This window comes from Bos grunniens, chromosome 10 (genome assembly GCF_055505025.1).
Source record: "Bos grunniens cultivar Pamir isolate PY7600 chromosome 10, Bosgru_T2T1.0, whole genome shotgun sequence".
NCBI lineage: Eukaryota > Metazoa > Chordata > Mammalia > Artiodactyla > Bovidae > Bos > Bos grunniens.
The window spans coordinates 44,553,942-44,580,294 of record NC_141174.1 but is presented as its reverse complement, the minus strand read 5'-3'; the positions used below and the strand labels follow the sequence as shown (position 1 = coordinate 44,580,294).

The window sequence follows — 26,353 nt, the reverse complement described above, 5'->3', positions numbered from 1 at the left end:
CACTCTAAATGCAGCACATTCAGTCTGAATTACCATCACAGTTATATTGAAATTAAATTTGTAATCCTTAAAATCTACTTGTTAGCTGTAGTTTCATTTAGAATAAGTCTAATGTTTCTTATGGGCTTCTCAGGTGGCTCAGTGGTAAAGAATCCGCCTGCCAGTGCAGGAGACATGGGGTCAGTCCTTGATCAAGAATATCCCCTGGAGAAGGAAATGGCAACCCACTCCAGTATTCCTGCCTGGGAAATCCCACGGACAGAGGAGCCTGGTGAGCTACAGTCCATGGGATCTCAAAAGAGTCGGGCATGACTGAGTGACTAAACAACAACATTTCTTACATGAGAGATCACCTCAGACACCTGTCTTGTAATCCCCAAATTTGTTCCCTCAAGCCAGACCTGCTGCTCCTCTGCCCATAAATTTATCTAACTGCTTTGTATTTGACCCTGGTTACTGTTCTGAGCAACTTTCGGTTTGTTTATACACTGGGAATTGTAGGATCTCTAGAATATAACAGTATTATGCCCTCTCTCAGTAGATTATGTCTTGTCAGTCATGCCACATTCTTTGTATGTAATTAATTCATATTGAGCTTTCAATTAAATGTCAGTCTTTTTTTTTTTTTTTTTACTAGCAAGCCATCTTATATTTGTGCATTTGAATTTGGGACTCAAATATAGACTTACTTCCCTATTGCGTTTCACTCAGTAGTACAGGTTTTTAGCATCTTTTTGAATCCAGATTCCATTATTTGTGTTATTTCCGTATGACTTACATCATCAGCCTGTTCGATGAATGTTGTTCTGCGTTTTCATCTAAGTCAATTAGATGAAATTCAGATGTAATTTCTGAATGTTATTACAGAAATGTTAAATGTACTGGGCTGAAGAAAGGACCTAGCAATATACATTTGAAATCTTTCTCCATTTTTTATTGTCTAGAATATTTCTTCAGCTTATCCCAAGTATTTGCATGAGTCAGCTTGTCATGCAAATAAAATGCACCTGTCTGCCAAATCTCTTGTAGTCAAAAAAGGAAGTCAGATTTGTATGAGATTGTTTTAATGTATAGTAGATTGTGTGTACCCTGATGTATTTTGATGACTAAAATGAACTAAATAGACATCAGACTCTCTATTCCAGCTTACAGAAGTATGCTGTTTTCCTTTTTGAAAATTATAACATTTGTCTGCTTTTTGTCTTTTGGCTGTGGCAATCCCCATAATTTCTCAGAGAATATACTCTATGGTTCATTCTTCTCATTGGCAAAATGTATCAATAACCTGGGCATTATTTTTCTAAGAAAATAGAAATTTCATTTAGAGCAGATGAATATGTTCTTGGAATTTTAAAATTTATCTTGGTCTTCTGCTCCATTGTAGTTACAAATGTACTTTTTTCTTAAACCTTCCAGTTTAATTTTTTTTAAGTTAAAGTGTAATATTTATTCATTGTAGAAAATTTTTGACCCTTTCTACTTTGATAAGCTAAATTCTTGAACAGAAGACTCTAGAGACAGGACTTCCCTGGTGTTCCAGTGGTTAAGAATCCACCTGCCAATTCAGGGGACATGGGTTCCATCCCTGGTCTAGGAAGATCCCACATGCCCTGGGGCAACTAAGCTGGTGTGCCACAGCTACCAAAACCCCACACTCTAGAGGCTGTGCTCTGCAACAAGAGGAACCCCTGAGTGCTGCAGGCAAAATTAAAAAACAAAAAGAACACATTCCAACGTAGTGAAAAAAATCTACTTATCTAATTTTCTCTATATGTACTTTTTTTTTTGCCATGTAAAGTAACATATTCTTAAGTCCTAAGAATTAGAATGTAGGCATCTTTTGGGGCCATTATTCTGACTACTACAGCACACTAATTTCATGTTCAAAAGGAAGATATGAAAAATTAACTGAAATGCTTTAGATTTTGGATTGCTCACTGGAGAAAAATAATGTTATGTGGATAATCTTGTTTACGAAAACCAGCCACTGACTTGGTTTTTAAATATTTTGATAATTTAAGTCTTATAGAAATTTCATCTGAAATAGTTTTAAGTGACATGCAGTGTCAGTAATTTGTAATATAAAGTCAGCATTGTATTTGGATTTTCTAGAACCAATTCACAAATTTTGCTTAGTGTAGTCTTACCCATACTTAAAAGTGGACTTGGGAACTTAAAAAAAAAATCCAGTCACAATGTTGCAAAAAGAAGTTTCGGTAAGCTGAAGTTAAATTATTTTTGGTAAAAATAAATTTAAAATGATTTTGTGAGTTTCAATATACTACCTTTCATTTTTTAATGTTTTTCAACCACTTTAATGTTCTGAAAAAAATTAACCTTAAAAAAAAGTATGAAAACATGTCTGTGTAATTTTACTTTTGTCTTAGGCTCCGATATGGTTCATCAAGACACTGTTGGATCCTGTATTAAAACATTTGCTACTTTTTATTCATTATTATTTACTGTATTAATTTTTATTTAAAAATATTGCATTAAGAATTTATTTATCTTGATTTTTGAGCTTTTGATGACCCCTTAAAATTGAAGGTGACATTGAGTGGGATCCTGTAGTGTTGAACAAGGCATTCAGTATGTTTGTTCGTTATAGTGCTGGCAGATAGATATTCCTGCAAGGGGATCTCAACCATGGCTATATGTTGGATGCAGCTGAAGAGCTTGTAAAATGCCTGATGGTCAGATTGTACCCAAGAACCAATAAGTCAGTATCTACAAGTGGGACCTAAGCACCAGAGATTATTCAGTGTGCTGAGAACCGTTGTTCATAGTTGAACCGTAGTTCAAGGCTGAGAACCATTGATCTGCAACAATACTTCTTAAACTTCAGCATGCCCGTGAATCATCTGGAGAGCTTATTAAAATAAACATGTATTAGCTTTGGAGTCTAAGAGACTGCGTTTGTAAAAAGCTGCTGCTCCAGTGACCACACTTTTAAGGAGCAAAGATTCATGGTGTGTTAGAGAAATTCCGGTGTTCTAACCTCACTAATTGTAGGTCACAGTTGAGTCCAGCTTTCAAATGGACAAACCCAGCAGACTGTTGGCAGCATTTCCAGGTGTCTTAACTAACATTTAAAATCCTGAATCTTGGGTGAATGTACCCATAACAATAAATTCATCCCTTCCCAAGCACTTATTTTGTTTTTGTCTGATAACCCTAGAATCTGTTCCCATGCATGCCCTCTGGAGTTCTGCTGATATAAATTGGAAAGATCCTACAATTGCAGTGTATATTGCTACTTTCCCATAGCTAACCTTGTACTTACACCCTGGGCTAAGCTGGGATCTTACTACTCTGAGTGTTCTGAAGGCAGTAAGAGTGGAGGTAGTACTGAGGAGAATGGGCATCTCCATGAGAAGTAATTGCTTCAGGTGAAGTTACTGAAAGGTTTCTGTGCAAGAGAGGGCTGCTTGGAAGGAGAAAGAAGGAAGACTGCATTTTATTTATTTATTTTATTTTTTAGCAGAAAGATTTTGTGGTTTGGGGATCCAGAGTTAGACTTCCTCTGTTTACACATCTCCATCCCAAGTCACAGAGTCCCACTTCTTCTCATCATTTGCCCCTATTGTTGAGGGCAGGTACAAGCCCTAGCAAGATTGTACTTTTAAATAGCATTGTAGATCTGCAACCATCCACATAGGCACAGGGCCATGTCCTCAGCCAGGTCTGTGTTGGACCATTAAGGTTGCTAAATAAAGACATGTTCAAAGAACTAGATGTCTTGAAATTGTATACTGCTTGTGTAATGGTGGCTCAGATGGTAAAGCGTCTGCCTGCAATGTGGGAGATCTGGGTTCGATCCCTGGGTTGGGAAGATCTCCTGGAGAAGGAAACGGCAACCCACTCCAGTACTCTTGCCTGGAGAATCCCATGGATGGAGGAGCCTGGTAGGCTACAGTCCATGGGGTCGCAAAGAGTCGGACATGACTGGGTGACTTCACTTTCATTTTTACTTTATGTAATCACTGTAGGTTTTTCTGCTTATTTAATTTTAAATATGAGAGTGAGTATAAAAAGTTGAAATATTTCTTTGAATTTGTGAATTGCCATTGTAAATCAGTGAATATTTAGAAGAGCCTTAAATATCCAAGATGCTGTGTCATACTGACAGTAGATTCATATATTGTTGACTATGAACTTTCTCTTTCTTTCTTTTTTTAACAGAAACTTATTGGAGAAGTGTTTAATATTGTGAGCCAACAGTCAACTGCTCGACCTGGCTGTATTATTGAACTTGATGCAATAACCAACCAAGTAAAAACGTGTTTGTGAATTGGTGATATTAACTTGCTTTATCCCAGAGTGCTTTACGGGCGTATGATACACAGTTGAACCTCGAATGTGGGAATTAGAGGCACTGACCCTTCTCACTATAGAAAATTCACTTATAACTTAACAGTCGGCTCTCCACGTCCTCAGTTCTGCATCTGTATATCCAACTAGCTGCAGATCATGTAGTACTGTAATATTTACTATTGAAAAAATTCCACCGAAGTGGACGTATGTCATTCTTACATGTTGTTCAGAGGTCAACTGTATTTCATTCAGAGAATAATTCTGTTGTTTGATACTAAATATACCCAACTTCTTTTGATTTCTGTAGTCAAAATTTACAATGCTTTATGTATAGTCCAGCTGCACAGAGGCTCAGTTTGTGGTTTTTCTCTTTTTATTGTTACTTACTTCAGCTCAGTAGATGCCTTTGGAGTGTTTGGCTTGTTAGGCTGAGTATTATATATTTTTTATGAGATCCATTAAAATGAAGATAGAAGTAGGATCAAAGCATACATTTACTCTCTAATCATAGATCTTTGATGTGGGCGCTGTTCTTCCCTAGTTGACTTAGGAAAGAAGGAGAATGCTTTTGTCTATGGGGAGTTTGTAAACCCCATCATAGCCCTCAAGATATTTGTTTCTTCAGGGCAGGGTCGTGTTTATGGACTGAAGGGGATAGAGTAGTATATTCATTCCAGATATGAAAAAAGGTTACTTTGGTGAGGAAGTTGCCAACAATTTTCAAACAAGGAAATGAAGAAAGAGCTGACCATATTTAAAAACAAATACATAATTAGGTCATTATTTTTTCATAGTCCCTTGCACATTATGTCAGGCAAAATTTCCACCACTGTAGAGAAATGATCACATCAGCTCTTGGCAACAGAAATGTGGCTGCCAGACTCAAGTTACTAATTTCAGGAAACCCTTAACCTATAATTTCCTTTTTTTACTCCATAGGGATATGGGAGAAGAGTGTATTAGCTTCATTCCCGTGAATGTCTTAATTTTTAGTGAACTGGCTGTTAAAATTCATTTCCCCAGCGTACCCCCTTCTCTACTCTTCACTATGGTATATTATTACAGACCTTTTTCACTTAGCATTTCGATTTTTACTTCATTCTTATTGAAGATTTTTTTTCCCTTTCCATTTGTGGCTATCTTTATCACAAGGGCTGGTAAACTGCAAGCACTGACAAATGACTTACGCTTATAAATTACAAACTTTAAAACTCATTCTACATTTGTTTCCAGTGTGCTGTATTATTTCTGTATACATAAAGGTGTCACCCTTCCCTTTTCTCACATTTGGGCATCCCTGGTGGCTCAGTGGTAAAGAAGCTGCCTTTTAGTCAGTCCCTGGATTGGGAAGATCCCCTGGAGAAGGAAATGGCAACCTACTTACTCATGGACAGAGGCGCCTGGCAGAGTACAGTCCATGGGGTTGCAGAAGGTTGGATACAACTTAGCGACTACACAACAATAGCAACATTCTTCTTCCTTGGAGGAGATGACTGTTTATACTTTGACTGTGAAGGGATTTTTTTTTTTAGTGTTTCTATTTAGAGAGACATAAAAATACTTTATAATTTTCATTAAAAATTTGTTGGTCAATCTGATCAATAGTCCTTTAATTTCCTTCTACTATGAAAGGAGGCTGATTTGCTTTATACCCTAAGATTGTAGCCCATCCATTGAGTGCCAGGATTATCACAGTTGCTTCCCTTCCTTGAAATCCATGGGACAGCCGTCTAATTAATTGTCTTGACCTACTTCCACAATAAGTTTGTGTTTGGATTTAGCCTTTCTTTGAATTTCAGTTCACTTTTGTGATTCTAAGTAGCTGTTTGTGATCATCTGTACTCTTCTTCTCTGTGTGGTCCCACATGATTATGTAACATCAGCTGATTATGATGTTTCGTCCATTCTTTTAGAAATCCTCCTTACTTAAATGTAGATACATTTTTTCACAGATGTGTCATTCCCACTGGCTGTTATGGGATCCTTCATAATTCCTACTAGACAGATTTTTTGGAAGTACTTTGCGGAATTTTCTGGGTTTTCTTTTTCTGGTTCTCAAGTGGAATAAGAAAAAGGAACCTGCAGTAGTGTGCTTAATATGGTCTGCATGGCCTTCTCCATCTGGTCTTGAAACCTGTTTTTTTTTTTTTTTTTAATTTTTTTTTGCAGTATTTTTTTTCCGAGATGCAAACCTGTTGATTTGTTTTTATTAGTTTCACAGTTCTGCTATTGACTATAGAATATTTGAAAGTAATTTATCTAATGATTTTTTTCTCTTGTTTTTCCCACTATACTTTGTTATTCTATAAAGAATAGAAATTGTTGGATTTATTTCTTCTACATTAGGGTTCTTGGAGAGGTAGTGTAAGATATGGAATTGCAAAGATAAAACTTTACTTTTTTTCATATTTGTAGTGTGGCTCAAATACACAGTTGCTTCATGTGTTTCAAGAAGACTTCATTAGAGGATATAAACCACATAAGGAAGATATGGAAAAAAAGGAAACAGAAATATTTTTTCAACCATCCCAAGGTATTTTTAAAAATAGTCTTGAGTTTGATACCTTAATCTTAAAAAAACTCTAAACTTTCACTGAGTGTAGATCTTTTATCACAAGTCATCAGTCTCATGATTTTTGACAAATACACCAGTTCTGTGATTATGTTTTTTTCTGGGTAAAGAACATATGTGGGTAAAAATTGGATATATTTATTTTTTAATTAAACTTTTTGGGATGTAACTGATTAATAATGTTGTGATAGTTTCAGGTGGACAGCAGAGGGACTCAGCCATACATATACGTGTACCCATTCTCCCCCAACCTCCCTAAAAATTATATTTTGAAAGATACTTTCACTGGTGACATAGCCTTTTGCCAGTAAATGTTATTTATGGAATCTAGTTTAATTGTTTAAAAATTTAACCTTGATTGTTCAACACTACAGTTAAATTATTTTGATTGGTAGTAGGTATCCCTGTGGTATCTTAAGGAAGTCAATTAATTGTAGTATAAGTATACTAAAGATTATTGATGACTGTAGAAGGAAGATACTATGTTGTATGGTATATATACCAGGAAACTCAGATACTCTGAGCATTAAAGGTACTGTCTCATAGATTTCCTTTCTGAAGGGTTGTATTACTTTCTTCTTGAGAGAAAGTAGTTCTCTTAAGGCCATTCAGGGGTAGGATGGGGAGGGAGGTTTGAGAGGGAGGGGACATATGTATATCTATGGCTGATTCGTGTTGATGTATGGCAAACACCATCACAATATTGTAAAGAAATTAACCTCCAATTAAAAATAAAATGTAAAAATGTAAACCATATGCTGTTTAGTTTAAACTTTTATTATTTAGCTTAAAATATTCCTTTTAGAGGTTACAACTTTGTAATTATAGAACTTTCATGTTCTATTTGAAAGTGAAATTTGAAAATAGAACATACTGAGTAGAATACTTTCTGTTTGAAGACAGGAAAGATATGTCCTACTTTAAGAATTCATTTTCTGTGATGAATAGTTTTTAATTTTCAAAGAGTTTCCAGATATTTTATCTGGTTATAGCTTGTAAGTATTAGAAGGTCATGAGTATAGCTTTTATCACAGAATTATGTACAGACTTTTAAGGAAGACATTTCTACTGAATTTGTATGGTTAATTTGATTTCCTTTAGTGGAAAATCAGAGTGAGTTCCTGTACTCTTTGAGGCTAGCTCAAACATCTTCTCAAACATCAGCATGAATCAGCCATAGGCATATATATGTCTCCTTTAGTTTTTGTAGTTCCCTAAATATTCTTGATTTTCTAGCTGTTTTCTTAAGGGACTTGACATGTGTGCTTCTCCTCTTCCCTTACCCTGCTGCATGGTATACACTGTTAAGTGTTTTGTTTTTGGCTGTGCTAGGCCTTTGTTGCTGCGTGGGCTTTTCTCTAGTTGTGGCCAGTGGGGGCTGTTCTCTAGTGGTACACGGGCTTCTCATTGTGGTGGCCGATCTTGTTGCGGAGCACAGGCTTTAGTAGCTGCAGCTCACGGGCTCAGTGGTTACAGTTCCCGGGCTCTAGAGCATCGGCTCAGTAGTTGTGGTGCATAGGCTTAGTTGCCCCATGGCATCTGGGTTCTTCCCAGATCAGGGATGAAACCCGTGTCTCTTGCATTGGCAGACAGATTCTTTACCACCGAGCCACCAGGGAAGCCCAGCATTGTTGGTTCTTAATTTGTTTGGATCCATATCCATATAGAGTCCACACATAATGTTTCATTTCTAGGAGTCTTTTAAGCTAAAGCAATCCCCCTTTATGCTCTTATCATGCCACTAATTTGTTTTAGAGAAAGTTATTTTATAGCAGTTTTTCTGACCAGTTACTTGTGGATGTCATTTAAAATTTTTCCTGTGAAGTGCAAATGAACTCTTATGTCCATCACAGAAGGACATAAGAAAGAACAGAATGTTAGGATGTCTCATTTTTAGTGATGCTAGGATTCAGAAAATTCACCTGGTGGCGCCAGTGTAAAATATGCCAGCAATCTATTATCTCATGGTTTCTTCCACTGATATTGTTGCTTTTCAGTCAATTATTTCATTAAGGATTGTTCAAGTATGATTTTCTAGTTTTATTAATTCTCATTTATTTATTAGCTGGAAAGCATTTGTAAGGAAAAGCTTTTCCTTATCCACGAGAGCTTTTTGGCTGTCTTGAAATAGAGTTCTTTTTAGAAAAGTCAGAGTAAGTGCTTAGTTCTTTCTCTTTAATTGATTTCAAAGGAGTTTGTTCCCAGGTTCCTGCTGGTGGTTATGGATGAATGTTGTTGTCTTTCTTTTTACTTTGTGTGTCATTATGAACCCATTTTAGAAAAACTCTTTATTGAATAATATGCATACAAAGATATATCAATCATTAATTTTTATATACTTAACATATTTCAGTGAGTACAATAATAATTTTAGTGTTCACATTGTCCTATATTAGACTGGTAAAGATACTTTGAATTGGTCCTGAGTCCTTTTGACACAACCCTATTAGTTTTGATAATTTGCTTTCTTTCAGGCACAGCAAGATATACCAGCCTTCTCTTGTAAATAGCCTTTGCAAGAATGGAGTCACCCCCCGCCCCCAAATTGTTCCTTCCCATGGAGCATGGTATTCAGAGGCCACAATTTGCATTTTAGCAGTGCTTCTTCCCAATGAGTTGCCATTATGAGTTTTCATTTTTTTCTATTCTTTCTTTTCATTGAATGAAATATTCTTTAAATTCTGTGGTGCTTTACAGTTTTCAAAAGTCTCACGCCCATAACTTCATATAATGTACAGGTTTACATTTTTCAAGAAAGTTTTTGCTGTCCTTTGTAGATCTCATTATCCTATATGAAAAATGTAATTGTCAACAGGAAAAATTATGTTCACAAATAATCTTTTCATAAAATGTAAAATTTCTAAAAAGTCTCTTCGGTACCACCACGATCAGCCCTCCATCCATGACTGTTAATTTTTTTTTAATGCTATCTTACATATAGAAAAAGCAGAATATATGTTTACTTCATTCTTTGCATTTAATTTCCAGTTTTCCATTTAAGGAGTTGGTGCCCCACTTACTTCCAGGGGCATCCAGTGAGGCTGACTTGCTCCTGGGCTTTTCTCCCTCTCTTGCTTTGCTTTCTCTCTCTCTCTCCCTTTCATTTCTTCCTTTCGGTCCTTCTTGTCCTTCCTTTCCTCATTTATTGTTAAGTGCCCTCTCATTTTTGGTATTTTTATGAATGTGTTTTAATAAATTGTGTTCATTTTTATTCTTTGTTGCTCAGATGGTCCCATCTTTGATCAGTAGGCATCCATTCATGTTGGCTTTTGTACTTAATGACATAGCCCCATTAGTCTTTGATAGCCACTTAACTTTCAGCACAAAAGATATAAAACTTTCTAAACATCTTTTCTTCCTTTTCCTTCCAGTTTCTATACATACCAAGAGATTTTGTTTAAACAAATGTCTTTCTCTTAACCCTATAGAAACATGTGAACGTGTGAAGTCACTCAGTCGTCTCCGACTCTTTGTGGCCCCATGGACTGTAGCTTACCAGGCTCCTCTGTCCATGAGATTTTCCAGGCAAGGGTACTGGAGTGGGTTGCCTATAGAAACATGTTAACTTAAATATTTCTTTTCCTTTAACAATAGGATATCGGCCACCACCATTTTCAGAAAAGTTCTTTCTAGTAGTAATTGAAAAGGACAGCAATAATTGCTCTATTCTCCACATGTGGCACCTTCATCTTAAATCCATACAGGCATGTTTAGGTAAGTAATTATATAACAATTTTATGTAGAGACAATGTGAGATAAATTCATTTTTACTGGACATGCTTTAGGTTGGTTAAAATGATGATCCAGTGAACTGTAAATTGAATTGCTGAGTTGAAGTATGTATATGCCAAACTTTTAATTATAGGGCCATAAATTGTTAATTTGAAACAGGTTAATCTAAAAACAAACCAAATGGGTTCATTGAGACATATTAAATTAATAAATTTGATTGATTTTTAATTAGTGTGTACTAAAGGTCTATTATGACTCTGTTCTAGATACCATGTCTCTATAAGTCAGTTTTGCCTGTAAAATTAATATTATAATTTTTTGTTGGTTAATACACACTGTCATCTGATGCTGTGCATATTTGCTATAGCATATCTAAAAGAAGCAGATTTTCTATTTAGAAAAATGTGATTCTGAAGTTCAAAAGGGTGGAACTGATTTTGTGGAATATTAGGAAATGCAGCAGTGATTAAAAAAAAATTTCAGCCACACTTTTGCCATTCATGTTCATATTGATGTTTTTTCAAACCAGAAGATGTGTAATATGAAGTGCAGAAATTGATTATGAATCTTTCTTTTTAAAACAAACTTTGACTTCCTGAGAGAGAATTTAAATGAATAATTGCATGGTTAGCCTTATCAAACTGAATCTGCCGTAAATTGATTAATCCAAAATTTTTGAGAGTTTTGAAAATTGATGATTATATAATTTTAATGATTTTATACATACTAAACATTACAGAAAAATACTAGTGTATATGTTTTTTGTTCCCTTGGTAATCAACATCATCATGTAACTATGTAAATAGCAGTTCTAACTGGGCCCTGAACTGGCATTGAAAAAGTCAAATGATGCAGTAGAACCTTTACCCATGCCTGGTTGAGCCTAATCCTCTTGTGGTAGGAGGAATCCCCAAATCTTTTCAAAGCCTTTGGAGTTAATTCTTGGCATAATGTGTTGTTTCACAGAAATGCAGGAGTAGAGGGATCTAAAATCTTGTCAGGAAGATAATTTTATTTCTTTTTTTTTTAATTGAGGTAACATTGGTTGATAGCATTATAAAAGTTTCATGTCTACAATAGTTAATTTGACTTCTATATACACTACAGTTTGCTCATCACCAAAAGTCTGGTTTCCATCTGTCACCATAGAGTTGACTCCCTTTACCCGTTTCACTCCCCACCACCCCACACACACATCCTCTTTCCCCTTTGGTGACTACCAATCTTTTCTCTGTTTCTGTGTTAGTCTTTATTTGTTCATTTATTACTTAAAAATATTCCACATATGAGTGAAACCATATGATATTTATGTTTCTCCATCTGACTTATTTCACTTATATAATACCCTCAAGGAAGAGAATTCTTAACCTACCAGATGGGGACAGAGGGTGAGATGAACATACAAATATAATAAACAAATGTTGCAGAGTATCTCATACATGTCACAGAAGCACAAATAACTAAATCTGCTTAGAGATTTTTCACTTCACCTAAATGCGAAAGCTGAAAACTTTTTAAACAAAGATCAAGATCACTGTGCTTACAAAGCCATTCTACTAGTACTGTCTGAAGTTTGTCTGAAGTTTCCTATGTTCTTGAAATCGTGTTTATTGTTTCAGTGTTTGATAGTTGATAGGCGGGTATTTTAGTGTCTTCTTTGCCACTAGCTAATTATAGGAGCTTAGGAAAATCATTAAGCTTTCCAAGTTTAAATTTCTTCATCTCTTGAGTGAGTCAGTACCTTGTTATTTGTCAATTTGATTTATGACCTCTCTCTTTCAGAAACACCTCGGCTGCTTATTAATGCAGATTTCTGGAATCTACCCCAGAACAACTGAGTCAGTGTTTCTATGTTTAGGCCTGAGAATCTTCATGTTAAAGCTTCCTCAAGTTTTTGATGTGTTTTCAAGGTTGAAAACAGTGAAACTAGGGAACATAAGTTTTTTTTTCCTGTATCTTACATGTTGTGCTTCTTCACTGACAGTATCCCTGTGATGTAATTGATGATGCTAAGAAAGGGTGAAATAGTTTAAGAAAATTCTCTCAAGGAAAATTTTAAAATTGATCTTGTCTCCAGAACACTTTGAAGAAACTATATTTCTTATATTATAACAAAGTATTGTTCTAGTTCATGTACACAGAAATGATAGTAATCTATTTCATAATTTGTTTTCAAAGCTAAAGCTTCAGAAGGTGTTTCATCAGAGAGTCTACTTTCAGTCCCTGGACAGAAGCATGTAGACTCTTCTCCAGAAACCTCTCCTAGCATGAGCCCCATGTCACATTCCTCATCAATTGCCAACCTTCAAACTGCTAGTAAACTGATTCTGAGTTCTAGATTGGTATATAGCCAACCTCTTGATCTCCCAGTAGGAGTTGAAGTAATAAGAGCAACACCTTCAGCAGGTAAGATGTTAAAACTGGACACTTGTAGCTCAGAGCAGTCTTCAGTGCATAAGATGGATGTCTCTTCTGAAACAGGTGTAAATTTGACACTAAAAGTTTTGTTTTCTAACAGACTCACAGACTTAGAAAATGAGCTTATGATTACTAGTTGGGGGAGGATGGAGGAAGGGATAGTTAGGGGGTGTGGGCTGGACATGTACACACTGCTGTATTTAAAATGGATAACCAATAAGGTCCTACTGTATAGCAAAGGGAACTCTGCTCAGTGTTATGTGGCAGCCTGTATGGGAGGGGAGTTTGGGGGAGAATGGATACATGTATATATATATGGCTGAGCCCCTTTGCTATCCACCTGAAACTATCACAACATTGTTACCTAGCTGTGAAAAGTGAAAGAAAGTGTAAGTCTCTCAGTCATGTCCGACTCTTTGTGACCCCGTAGACTGTAGCCCACCAGGCTTCTCTGTCCATGGAATTCCCCAGGCAAGAATACTAGATTGGGTAAGCATTTCCTTCTCCAGAGGTCTTCCTGACCCAGGGATCAAACCCACATCTCCTGCATTGCAGGCAGATTCTGTACTGTCTGAGCCACCACTGCAGTATAAAATAAAAAATTAAAAAGAAAGATTTGTTTTCTACTAATGATGCATCTTTTTAGAAATATGTATATATTAGAAATTATTTCCTGTGATAAATATAAAATAAATACAATCAGCTTGTCAGACTATGGTGTGGATGTTTTAATGCAGGGTTTCTTGCCTGCACTGTGGTTTCCAGGGAATTCTCCAGGCAAGAATACTGGAGTGGGTAGCCGTTCATTCCCTTCTTCAGGGGATCTTCCTGACCCTGGGATCAAACCCATGTCTCCTGCATTGAAGGCAGATTCTTTACCATCTGAGCTACCAGGGAAGCCCCCTATAAATAGGAATACTGTGATAGCAAAATTGCAAAGAACATATATGTTCATATGTGAATTATTGAAGCTTTTTTTTTTTTTTTAATTAAGGCTTTTCATCCACATTGTGTTATTATAAAGTATGTTTGAACAGGAGTTGGCAGATACTTTGGGGGGAAAATATAGGATACAAGTTTATAGTTTGGTTTGCTTAAAGTGATACTGACTTTAGCAAGGTGGATAAAATAGTTTGGAGAACAGGACTGACATCTGAGTTTAAAATGATCTGTCACTTGCGGAATTTGTGATTGAGGAGTTCCTAGAATAGTGTTTTTGAAGAATCAAAATCAGAGTTTCAAGACTATTCCAGTTAGTGGTGAATGATTTTGAGTATGAAATTCTCTTACTCATCCCTAGCTTTTGAAACTTTCAAAGTATTTGGAAAGCTTATGATATATGCAAATAAGTTTATTAGAATTAATAATGATAAATTCTACTTTGCAGGGAATTTATAAAATGCTTTAAAACATCTTACTGGACAGTAACACTCCAAGGGAAGTAGTAACATAATCCCCATTAGATAGGTAGAACAGACTCAAATGTTTAAGTGGCTTTCCTACTGTTAGGAAGGCGTTGATAGACTGGAACTTGAATCCAGGCTTTCTGATCAATCTTAAGATTAAGATCAACCAATCTTAATCACTGTTACCCCTCATGTTATAGTTGACAATAAATGGGAAGTGTTAATCTTTTGGCCATCAGGAATAAATGGTTCTAGTTCATTGTTAGGAGAGCATGAATTAAACCTGTGAAAAAGGTGAGATCTAATGTCTGTCTGGTTGACTGAAAGCATTTTGTGGTGGAGTAGATCTAGTGTCTGGATTATTTGAGGGCCAGTTAGAGGAATTTGAAGGGCAAATTCTAATGACTGTTAATGTATTTATGATGAAAGTGATAAAAGATATAGCATGAAATTCCAGTGAAGTGTGTGTGGTAAAGATGTAATTTATAGCAGAAAACAGGTTTATTGATTGATTAAACTTTGACTTGTTTGATTGATTTTGAGTTGTATTTTAATGAAATATTTGATTTAGTAAGGGACTACAGAGTTATTCTGAACAAGCTCATAGTGGATTTGAATTAATCACATTCTAGACTTTGAGTATTAACATATTATTTTGTGATTCTCTTATTATGATGACCTACTTTTTCTTTTTTAAGGCCATTTGAGTTCCTCTTCAATTTATCCAGTGTGCCTTGCACCTTATTTAGTCGTTACAACTTGTTCTGACAATAAAGTACGCTTCTGGAAATGTTGTATGGAAACCAACCTACAGTGTAAAAGTGATGAGAAGGAAACCTATCATTGGAGAAGATGGCCCTTGATGAATGATGAAGGAGAAGATAATAGCAGTACAGTGAGCATCGTGGGAAGACCAGTTGCTGTTAGCTGTTCATACACGGGTCGCCTTGCAGTGGCTTACAAACAGCTGATCCACCACAATGGTTTTGTTTCGAAAGAATTTTCCATGCATGTTTGCATATTCGAATGTGAATCTACAGGAGGGTCAGAATGGGTTTTAGAACAAACAATTCATCTTGATGATTTGGTCAAAGTTGGGAGTGTACTTGATTCAAGGGTCAGTGTTGACAGTAATCTCTTTGTGTACAGCAAATCAGATGAACTTTTGAGCAAGGATAGATACCTTATTCCGAATATCAAACATTTAGTACATTTGGACTGGGTATCAAAAGAAGATGGTTCCCACATTCTCACAGTGGGGGTCGGTGCTAATATCTTCATGTATGGGCGGCTTTCAGGAATTGTGACTGAGCAAACCAATAGTAAGGATGGAGTAGCTGTCATTACTTTACCACTAGGTGGAAGTATCAAGCAAGGAGTTAGGTCACGATGGGTTCTTCTTAGATCTATAGACTTAGTGTCCTCTGTTGATGGTACACCTTCATTGCCTGTCTCTCTCTCTTGGGTAAGAGATGGGATCTTGGTGGTAGGAATGGATTGTGAAATGCATGTATATGCGCAGTGGAAGCACGCTGTCAGATTTGGAGACGTTCACACTGATGGTTTTGAGGCAGAAGAGACAGCAATACAAGATCATTCTGCCTTTAAATCTAGTATGTTGTCAAGAAAAAGTATTGCTGAAGGAACAGCTATTGCTGATGATGTTTTTTGTTCACCAACTGTAGTTCAAGATGGTGGCTTATTTGAAGCTGCGCATGTCCTTTCCCCTACTCTCCCACAGTATCATCCCACCCAGCTGTTGGAATTGATGGATTTAGGGAAAGTTCGCAGGGCCAAAGCTATTCTCTCTCATTTAGTAAAATGCATTGCAGGAGAAGTTGCAATAGTTAGAGATGCTGATGCTGGAGAAGGCACTAAGCGACACCTCTCTCGAACCATTAGTGTAAGTGGCAGTACGGCAAAGGATACAGTCACCATAGGCAAAGATGGTACTCGGGATTATACTGAGATAGATTCTATTCCTCCACTGCCCTTGTATGCATTGCTTGCTGCTGATCAAGATACAACCTACAGAGTTTCAGAAGAAAGTACCAAAGTGCCACAGAGCTGTGAAGATCATGCAGAAAGTCAACCAGAGGACCAGTACTCAGAGCTGTTCCAAATCCAGGATATAACAACGGATGATATCGACTTAGAGCCAGAAAAGAGAGACAACAAATCAAAAGTAATAAATCTTTCTCAATATGGACCAGCTTACTTTGGCCAAGAACATGCTAGGGTACTTTCTAGTCATCTCATGCACTCAAGTCTACCAGGCCTTACCCGTTTGGAGCAGATGTTCCTTGTAGCTTTGGCTGACACGGTGGCTACCACCAGTACTGAGCTTGATGAGAACAGAGATAAGAGTTACTCAGGTAAATACTCTCACTAAAAATTTAGAAAGTTATTGTCAGTAGAACTAACTGTCTGTGTTATTTATATAATGACTCACATATTAAATTGCAATCTTTCTTTAAACCTTACAGGGAAATGTTCTCTCTAGTTGGCAGTTACTGTTAGGTAATATGATCAGTTGTGAAAGAAAAGACAATTGGGGTAGACTCTGACTTGTGCACATAACTTATGTATTTGTGATATCTGTGTGTATCCTCACCTGAGTTTTTATCCTGAAACTCTTATATAATTTTGGACATACAGTCTTTTTTTTTTTTTTTTTAACAGATTGATTCTGTTTAAAAATAAAAATGGTTTATTTTTATTTTGCTTTTAGTGATAAAAATGGTCCATTTGTTAATTTTACTATTGAACCACCAGGTTTGTAAGGAGCTACCCCCCCCCCCCACAACTCCCCCGGCACAACTTGTTCATCTTCACATTTCTAGGTATAAATAATTTTTTTTATAATCACCTAATTTTCTCCAAAAAGTCTTGAGAAAGAGGTTTTCATACATTTTAATGTAACGCGTGTCTTGCTTAATTCATTCTGTAACCAGAAAAATTTTGGCTACCTCCTGAAACTAGATTCCATTCTTTTTTATGCAGATAGTTGAAGGTAATGGTGTTGATTCTAAATCATGACATTAGCAAAGGATACCGAAAATGATTGATCATTCATTCATTCAGTAAATACTGTGGAGGAGTGAACAATTGCTATGTGCCAGGAGCTTCATGTACTTTATCATATTTAAGTATCACAACAATCTGCTAGTAGGTAGCCATTATTATACTTGATTTTTTTAGAGAAAGATACTGAGAGATTCAGGAACATATAAGATCTCATAGATAGTAAATGGCAGAACTGGGATTCAAATGTGGATAAATCATTGCCTCCAAGCCTGTATTCTTTTAATTATTTCACAGGTTTTACAAGTTTGAGGAAAAAAGTCTGTTCCTCAAAGCTACCTGGAATATCTCTCTTCATATAGACTTAGGCCCTTGTAATGTGTCTCCAAAGTTTTTTGTAGATTAAAATAACTAGTGACTTTTAGAGGATTTTGCCTATGACTTATTTTATAACTCTAGTAATTAAAACTTTTTTGAATCATTATGAGGTTGTATGCAGTAGAGCAGGATTCTTCCCAGAAGAGCCTTAAGCCTTTGTTTCAAACTTAATATTTATTAGTATATATTAGAGATATTACTCTGGGGTATTAAGAAAATAGCTATGTCACAATCTGTGAAAAATAGTTTAGATTTTCAGGTATAAAACTGTATCCTTCAGTTCAGTTCAGTTGCTCAATCGTGTCTGACTCTTTGTGACCCCATGAATTGCAGCACGCCAGGCCTCCCTGTCCATCACCAACTCCCGGAGTTCACTCAAACTCACGTCCATCTAGTCAGTGATGCCATCCAGCCATCTCATCCTCGGTCGTCCCCTTTTCCTCCTGCCCCCAATCCCTCCTAGCATCAGAGTCTTTTCCAATGAGTCAGCTCTTCACATGAGGTATCCTTAAGTAGGCGATATAAAAATTGTTCCTCCTATCATAGACTTTCATGAGGTAGATGAGGCAGGAATGAATGTCTCCATTTCACATGTGGGAAACTGAAGCTCAGAGATTAAATAGTTACTTATCTCAGTTGATGGATTCTAAGTAAGTGAATCCCTCCATTGTTCAGATGAGACAACCTAGAGGTATTCCGGACTCAGCTTTCTCTCACGCCCCAATCTAGTCCATTGTCATATGCTGTTAGTTCTACTGTGTGGAGACTCCAGACATTTCTCATCACCTCTCCTGTTACCACTCTGGTCCAAGTCACTGTCACATCTTGCCTAATTATTGACAAAGGCTCCTAAAACTGGTTCATTCCTGTTACTTCAGTCTGTCCCTCACATGGGAACTAGTGATTGTTCTAAAACAAAATCACCTTAAATCTCACCTCTGCTCAGTAAACACTGGTGGCTTCCCATCTCACTTTAGAAAAAAAGCCAAATCCTTCAAGGCTCCAGGTGATCTGTCTTCACATCACTCTACTGCATTGGCTTCCCTGCTGTCCCACAAACACACCAGGCACAGTCATCTCAACATCTTTGTACATACTGTTTGCCCTGCACAGAATACTTGTCTTCCAGATTTAGGCACCCTTCACTCCCTAACCACCTCAGATTTGTGCTGAAATGTCATCTTGGTGGAAAGTTCTTCCCTGGTTGCATAATATAAAATAGAACCCTCTTACTCCAGCACTCCCTTTTCTCCCAGTCCGGCTTTATTTCTCACTGTAGCATTAATTTTCCACTAGACACATTACTTCTTTGTTGTTTCTCCCTGTCTCCTAAGATGTAAGCACCCTGGAAGTAGGGACCTTGCCTTATTCCTGCCCAATCTGCAGTACCTAAACTGTGCCTCCGATGTAGCAGATGCTTAATTTGTTGAATGGATACATGAATGAGTGTATGAACAAATACAGCTGATGGGAAGTAGAGCTGGAACTTTGACAGTTTAAAATGTTTTATTTTCTTCAAGAAAATATTTGATTCAATACTCTTGAGTACTTCCTAAGTGGCAGTTACTGGGCTAGGTGCTGTTAGTATTTTTCTGTTGCTTTTATCCAACAGTGGCTATAATTTTGAGTTAACTTATCATGCTTTCATACCTCTGCTCAACTTTTGACTAAGAGCAAATTTGTGAGATCAGAATTGGAGTTCAACCTTAACTTGGTAACACTAGCCTGAGGAGTCAAATTTCAAATATGGATAGTACTGTATTTCATTTGAGCTAACCAATCTAGAAAATATTAACCTGTTTAATTATATAATAAATAAGTTGACTATGTAATTCCTAGTTTTTAAAATAGGAAAAATTCTCATAGGGAATATTTTTTAAAATTATACCTATTACTTTTTATTGGATTTCAAAATTTCTTTCCTTTTCTTTTATTATGAGTAGCTCTAAGTACTATTATTACCTGTACTGATAGGTGCTTACATTTTTCTCAAACTTTTTCTTTTGACCATTTTATTATATACATGTACTTATTGAGAAGCTATATGCATTGATAAAGATATTGAAGTATTCAGAAAGGAATACACTCATACGTATTTTTTGTAAATTATTATTTAATGTTTATTTTCTAACTTTCCATTGGTTTATGACCTGTTGCATTCCTTTTTCCTTAAATTTATATTGTCTTTAAAGGAAGAGACACATTGGATGAGTGTGGTTTACGGTACTTATTGGCGATGCGCTTGCACACTTGCCTTTTGACATCGCTGCCTCCTTTATACCGAGTACAGCTACTTCATCAAGGTATTGTTTGAACCTTTGTGCAACTTTTATTTCATATTGAAGTGGTTGGTGTATTCACTGTTGTGTATAAACGTTAGATAAGTCATCACATGCATACCCATCACCAGCCTTAAGATCTTCCTGTCACAGGGTACCCACTTACCCTTTAACTGTGTTATTTTTCGGCTGTACTCTGTGACTTTTGCTCATCTGGCTCAGTTTCTCAGACTTCAGTCATCAAAAGTCATAGTAATTTAGGAGTAAACTGGGTAGTCTGGTGTTATAACCTAAAGTGGTCCTGAATTTCTATGATATCTGATACCCTTGCTTTAAAAATTTTGCCCTATGCATTGTTATTTGTGTTTACTTTAATATAAGCATTATAAGTTATTTACTCACAACTAAAGCTAATGTTTCAGGAACATCTGTCACATAATAACCCAGTAGATTTGCATACTTCCAGCACACTGCCACATATGCTGATGTGAGATATATAGACTTATATCAGCCCCCTAACTTAGAGATTAAAAAATCAAAACTGTAGAGTTTAAAGTGACCTGGCAAGACACAGGTTGTTAGAGTTTGAATTAGAATTCCAGTGTAGTGGGCTGTGTCCCTTTTGAAACCAGCATCTTGGATACAGCCCCATAAAATATGTTTTAGTATTGTAGGACCTAGAATGTCAGGCTTTATAGTTCATTATTCTTACCCATAGTACTTACCCTTTACCGTCAATAAATGCTTTTTTGAAAATATGATTCTAACAGCTGTCTAATAGTCTATCATGTTTTTAAACTATAATTCATCTATCCTTAATTTTTTTCTAAAAATACAAATTTTGCTTTTTTTCTTACTTGAATTATCATGCTACTGAATGACCTTACAACTTTACATATAAATATTCATATATATCTAATTACTTCCTCATATTAGTTTTCTGGGGGTGAAACTACTGAATCAAAGGGTTTGAAAATTCTTAACACTTAGAAGTATTGCTACTTTCAGAAAGACTGTGCTAACTTAAATTCCCAGAACCAATGTTAATGATGCCAAAACTCAACTCATTGCAATACTTGATATTATCATTTAGAACAATCTATGCCATTTGGAATCGGAGAAGGCAATGGCATCCCACTCCAGTACTCTTGCCTGGAAAATCCCATGGATGGAGGAGCCTGGAAGGCTGCGGTCCATGGGGTCTCTGAGGGTCGGACATGACTGAGCGACTTCACTTTGATTTTTCACTTTCATGCATTGGAGAAGGAAATGGCAACCCACTCCAGTGTTCTTGCCTGGAAAATCCCAGGGATGGGGGAGCCTGGTAGGTTGCCGTCTATGGGGTCACACAGAGTTGGACACGACTGAAGCGACTTAGCAGTAGCAATGCCATTTGGAATAGGTTAAAAAATGGTATCTCAAATTTTAGTTTTAATATTTTAAATTTTAGTTTTAAATGATGATCAGGTGGTACTGAATCACTTAATGACAATTATGTACATTGCCTAAGGAGACTTAAAACACCTCAAATTCCTAAAGCTTTGTCAAATTCCATTTTCCCTTTAGTACAGTTAAAACATTGGAGATGAGAAAAGTGACTGGTATTGTCGGTGATGGTCTGGTAACAGTTTTCAGGGAAAAACTTAAATAGCTAGTTGTTGTTCAGTCGCTAAGTTGTGTTTGACTCTTGTGACCCCATGAACTGCAGCACACCAGGCTTCCCCATCCTTCACTATCTCCCAGAGTTTGCTCAAACTCAGGTCCATTGAGTTGGTGATGCCATCCAACCATCTCATCCTCTGTCCCTCCCTTCTCCTCCTGCCCTTAATCTTTCCCAGCATCAGCGTCTAAGTAGCTAGTAGACAAGCTAAGAAGAACAAAGATATATTGCAAAGAATAGCCTGATGTTGGTAGACAAATAAAAATAAGTGCCTGTTGGTGTGCCTGGTTTTTTCTTCTTAATACCTTTTTTCACTTCTAATAGTTAGGTTTCCAAATAGAGTCACTGCTCTCTTAATCTTATTTTTGAACCAAATTCCTCTGACATACTTGTTGTGTATTTTGGTTTCCTTTTAGTTATACCAAAAATATAATCAATGAAATTTATTTAAGGGTATAGGGTATATTTTATATTGTTATTTTATATTAAAATGTTTGTGTCAGCAAAAGTATGCATTTTGCATTGGCTTATAATAGCAATTTCTAAAGAAGTGTCAATTTTTTTATAGTTATTTCATACACTGACTATTTCTTAAACCAGACAGATTTGGTGGTGGTGGTGGTTTTGTTGCTAAGTTGTGTCCAATGCTTGTGACCCCATGGACTGTAGCCTGCTAGGCTCCTCTGTCCATGGGATTCTCTAGGCAAGAATCCTGGAGTGGGTTGCCATTTCCTTCTCCAGGGAATCTTCGTGACCCAGAAATCAAACCCAGGTCTCCTGCATTGTAGGCAGATTCTTTACCAAGTGAGCTGTGAGGAAAGCCCCGGACAGATTTAAATAGAGAATTAATCTGCATTTTAGGGTATGACAAAATACAAATTGATGTTTCTAAGTTTTGTTCATTTTCCTCTACATTTATAGTGACAGTTAATTTGCATTGATTCTGTGATACGATTTCAAACACAGTTGTATAGAGATGGTAGCAATGAGAAATGTGTTGAGAGTCCTGTGTTGTAATGTGACTATCAGACTGTCATTGGTGTCAGGCATTTCTTTGTTTCCAAAGGGATTCTTGCAGATGGCTGACTTGACTGTCTGGCTTCTCTCCTGGGATCCTCAGGGTTCTTCCCGGGAGCATTCTCACTGTCTCACATCTCTCCGTGGTTCACTTCTGTCATGTTTCTCTTTCACCTGCTCCAAGTGGAGTAAAACCAGTCATTCAGCTGTTGACAGACTCATAGAGGGTGTCACTAAATCCATTTTGTTGCCTCTAATACAGCTTAGATCCCTGTCAGTTTTTTTTTTTTTAATTAGGGCAAAAAAAGTATTTGCTGTATACCATCAGTAATTAGGCAGCTTTAAACTCTCTTTTTAAAGGAGACACCAAAGACAGAGGAACGTGCCTCCTAACAGTTCTTCCTTGGGGCTGTCATTAAGGTGAGAGTTTGCTTTCAGGTAATACGTATAGCTTCTTGACCAGAGGGATGAATGGGGCAGTTTTCAGTGTCCAATAGTGATGGATATGGTCTGCAAGCAGGTGGCACTGTGAAATGGGACCTACATGTTCATGGAGCACATAGGCTTGACCAGACCTTTTATTCTTGATTGGTTTGGTATGTGTGAAAACGTATGAATGGCTCAGTATTCAAATATCTTTCTTTCTAGTGATTAGCTTTTAATGTTTCCATTCTTCCAGTAAATATATTTGAGAAAAAGAATTTGGTTTTGTGTTTCCTGTCAATGATCTTGTATTTAGATACTTACACTATAAAAGTTTGAATGAAGAAATCCTTTCATACTTTTTTTTTCTGCTTGAAAATTCTCTCTAGGAGGAATTACATGAGTATGTAGAAAATTACTTTTGTTTGTTTTGATAGAGTTCTGATGCTTATTATTTTGTCTTTTTAATTTAGGTGTATCTACTTGCCATTTTGCCTGGGCTTTTCATTCTGAGGCTGAGGAGGAGCTGATTAATATGATTCCAGCAATTCAGAGAGGGGACCCTCAGTGGTCTGAATTGAGAGCTATGGGAATAGGTTGGTGGGTCAGGAATATCAACACTCTTCGAAGATGCATTGAAAAGGTAAGTGTATGTCATTGCATTTTGGAGTTAAGTATTTTCTTAGAGCATAAAAGATATCTTCAGAAAACCTGTGGTGAGGGATTCATCTGTACATCTTGAGATCTTGAGAATTTCTTAAATAAAAATTTTTGGACATTTCTGAATCTTGACCTTTATAAACTCTCCATTCAGTATATCAGTTATCTTTTACCATATATACTAAGTATATAATACTTATGCCATATATACTAAGTATATAATACTTACGGAATATAGTATATTCTGCTATCAGTTGAGATGTGTCCCGGTTTAGGAAAATACAAACTGTATGTCAGTTATATACATTAGATAGAAAAAACATTGTTTTTATAAAACAGATTCTCTGCATGGCTAGGTTAATACATAACAAACTTCCTTTGTACATTTAAAATACCATTCAAAAAGTTTTGATTTGTGGCACTTGAGGAAGATATCTATGGCAGCAAATGAAACATGCTATAAATTTCAAGATGGGTTTTTGAAATCAGTTTTCTAGTAGAAAAAAAATGTTAAAAAATTTTTAGTAGAAGCTGAAAATTATTTCAGTGTTGGCAGAAACTAACCATGACTGAGCATCCAGGCTTGGTTCTAGTTGCTTTTCATAAAATATTTCATGTTATCTTCTCATTGGCTGCATGTTCCTATCTTGATTTTCCACCTGATAGAACTATGACTCAGAGAGTTTGGGTAAACAGTCCACTGAAATTCTCAGAAGTACAATTCATGATACATTTGTGGAGTATGAATTCATTTCTTTCAAGAGGAATTTACTCCTCTAAAGTAGTAGTTCTCAAATTTTAGTGTCTGAAGAATCACCTGGCAAACTTATTTGAAACACACATCCCTCACTTCCACTCTCAGAAATTTTTTTTTGTTTTTTTGTTTGGCCGCACTGTATGGTTTGGGGTAGTTAATTCCCAGACCAGGGATTGAACCTGTGTCCTTGGCAGTGAAAGTGGCGAATCCTAACCACTGGACAACCAGAGAAGTCCCCATTAAATTTTTTCCATATCCCGAAGCAAAGGAAAAAGAGGAGATCCTATTTTCTCTGAAATGTTCAGATGTTGCCTACAAAGTCTCTTTAGTTTTTTATCAACAATGTGTCTTGTCATTATAAATTGAGTTTTCTTACAATACATATAATTAATTTCCACAAGTCATTTATCTCTTAAAATTCAATCAAAAGGATATGTAAGATTTTTTCTCTTGAAATGTATGTTATAAATCATTAACTGAAGATGAATAAAAATTCTTGTAAAAATTATTAAATATTGAAATACTAAAATAATTGAAGGCAGAGAAAATGCTTAAAAAGGGGGAGGAGAAATAAAAGCATTGAAAGTAAAGCATTTTTGTGATGTGACTTTTAGGTATCTTCCCCTGTCTCTCCCATGCCTTGGTAGTGTTCTACTCTGCCATTAGGCAATGTTAGCTGAAAAAACATCATTTCGCTTCTCAACTTAGTTTTATGCATATGTTAGCTTGGTATGTTTGAGAAGTATATGGTCTGCATGGTACTGTGTTCAAAACAGTATGTATGTATGTACAATTGTACATACATGTACATACATGTACAATGTACAATATGTACAATAATGTTACTGGGTTAATAATTTTTAAATTTACATTGAGTTCATTGGTTCTGTATAATTTAGCAAGTTTGGCCATATGGCTCAAAGGGGGGTTGGTTGTCTGTTGTGGTACATGGGGAATTAGGTATTCATTAAGACTTTTTTCTTGTGAAATTTCTAAGAACTAAAATTTGAAGGCCGTTCAAAATAACAGAGCTTCGACCATCTACATTTTAATTACATGCCAGAAAGCATGTGTCAGTCCTTCAGAACTGTCAAATTTGATTGAAAAATACCAAGTTATGTTTGTTTAAAAAAAGAAAAGAACATTTATTTTTGCCTGTAGTTTTTTAAATGTGTGTGTGAGTATAATTGATATTTGTTCATAGATGTCTATCAATATTGTAAAATCACATATATTTATATACCATAGAAGTCAACATTTTAACTTTAACAAAACATTAAGGAATTTAATATGCTTAATTTTTAAGAAAAGGTCTCACCAGGAATTCTCTGGTGGTCCAGTGGTTAGGACTCTGTGCTTCTACTTCTGGAGGCCCAGGTTCAATCCCTGGACACAAAACTAAGATCTGGCAAGCTGAGCAACACGGCCAAAAAGAATAAATCATGTCTATCAAATATTCTGCCTTCTTTATTGTTTCCTGTGTTGGTTTTGTCACTGTCTGGTTTCTAATACCTTTTGCACCCCTTGTTTACTGTGTGACCTCAAGTAATTCAGTTAACCTCTCTGTGTCTCAGTTGCTTTGTGTAAAATGGGGATAGTAATAGTACTTCTTGGATCAGGTGATTCAGTAAGACAAATGAAAGGTGCCTGGTACATGGTAAGTAGTCAGTAAATACTAGCTGCTGTTACTGTTTTTATTGTAATTACAGGTAT

The 26,353-nt window shown here is 36.2% G+C and overlaps 1 protein-coding gene across 6 annotated transcripts in view; it reads left to right on the top strand.

The window, feature by feature from the left end:
* DMXL2 (Dmx like 2) overlaps window positions 1-26,353 on the top strand; it is a 167,588-nt gene that overhangs the window by 97,741 nt on the left and 43,494 nt on the right. For all 6 annotated transcript variants that reach the window (XR_015134477.1, XR_015134478.1, XM_086320931.1 and 3 more), the window contains exons 14-20: window positions 4,183-4,272; window positions 6,730-6,847; window positions 10,481-10,600; window positions 12,797-13,024; window positions 15,141-16,817; window positions 20,037-20,147; window positions 23,697-23,866. Coding sequence is in view for 4 of the 6 variants with exons in the window: in XM_086320931.1 (XP_086177057.1) it covers window positions 4,183-4,272; window positions 6,730-6,847; window positions 10,481-10,600; window positions 12,797-13,024; window positions 15,141-16,817; window positions 20,037-20,147; window positions 23,697-23,866 (2,514 nt within the window). In the remaining 2 variants the exon portion in view is untranslated. The remainder of the gene's footprint in view (window positions 1-4,182; window positions 4,273-6,729; window positions 6,848-10,480; window positions 10,601-12,796; window positions 13,025-15,140; window positions 16,818-20,036; window positions 20,148-23,696; window positions 23,867-26,353) is intronic.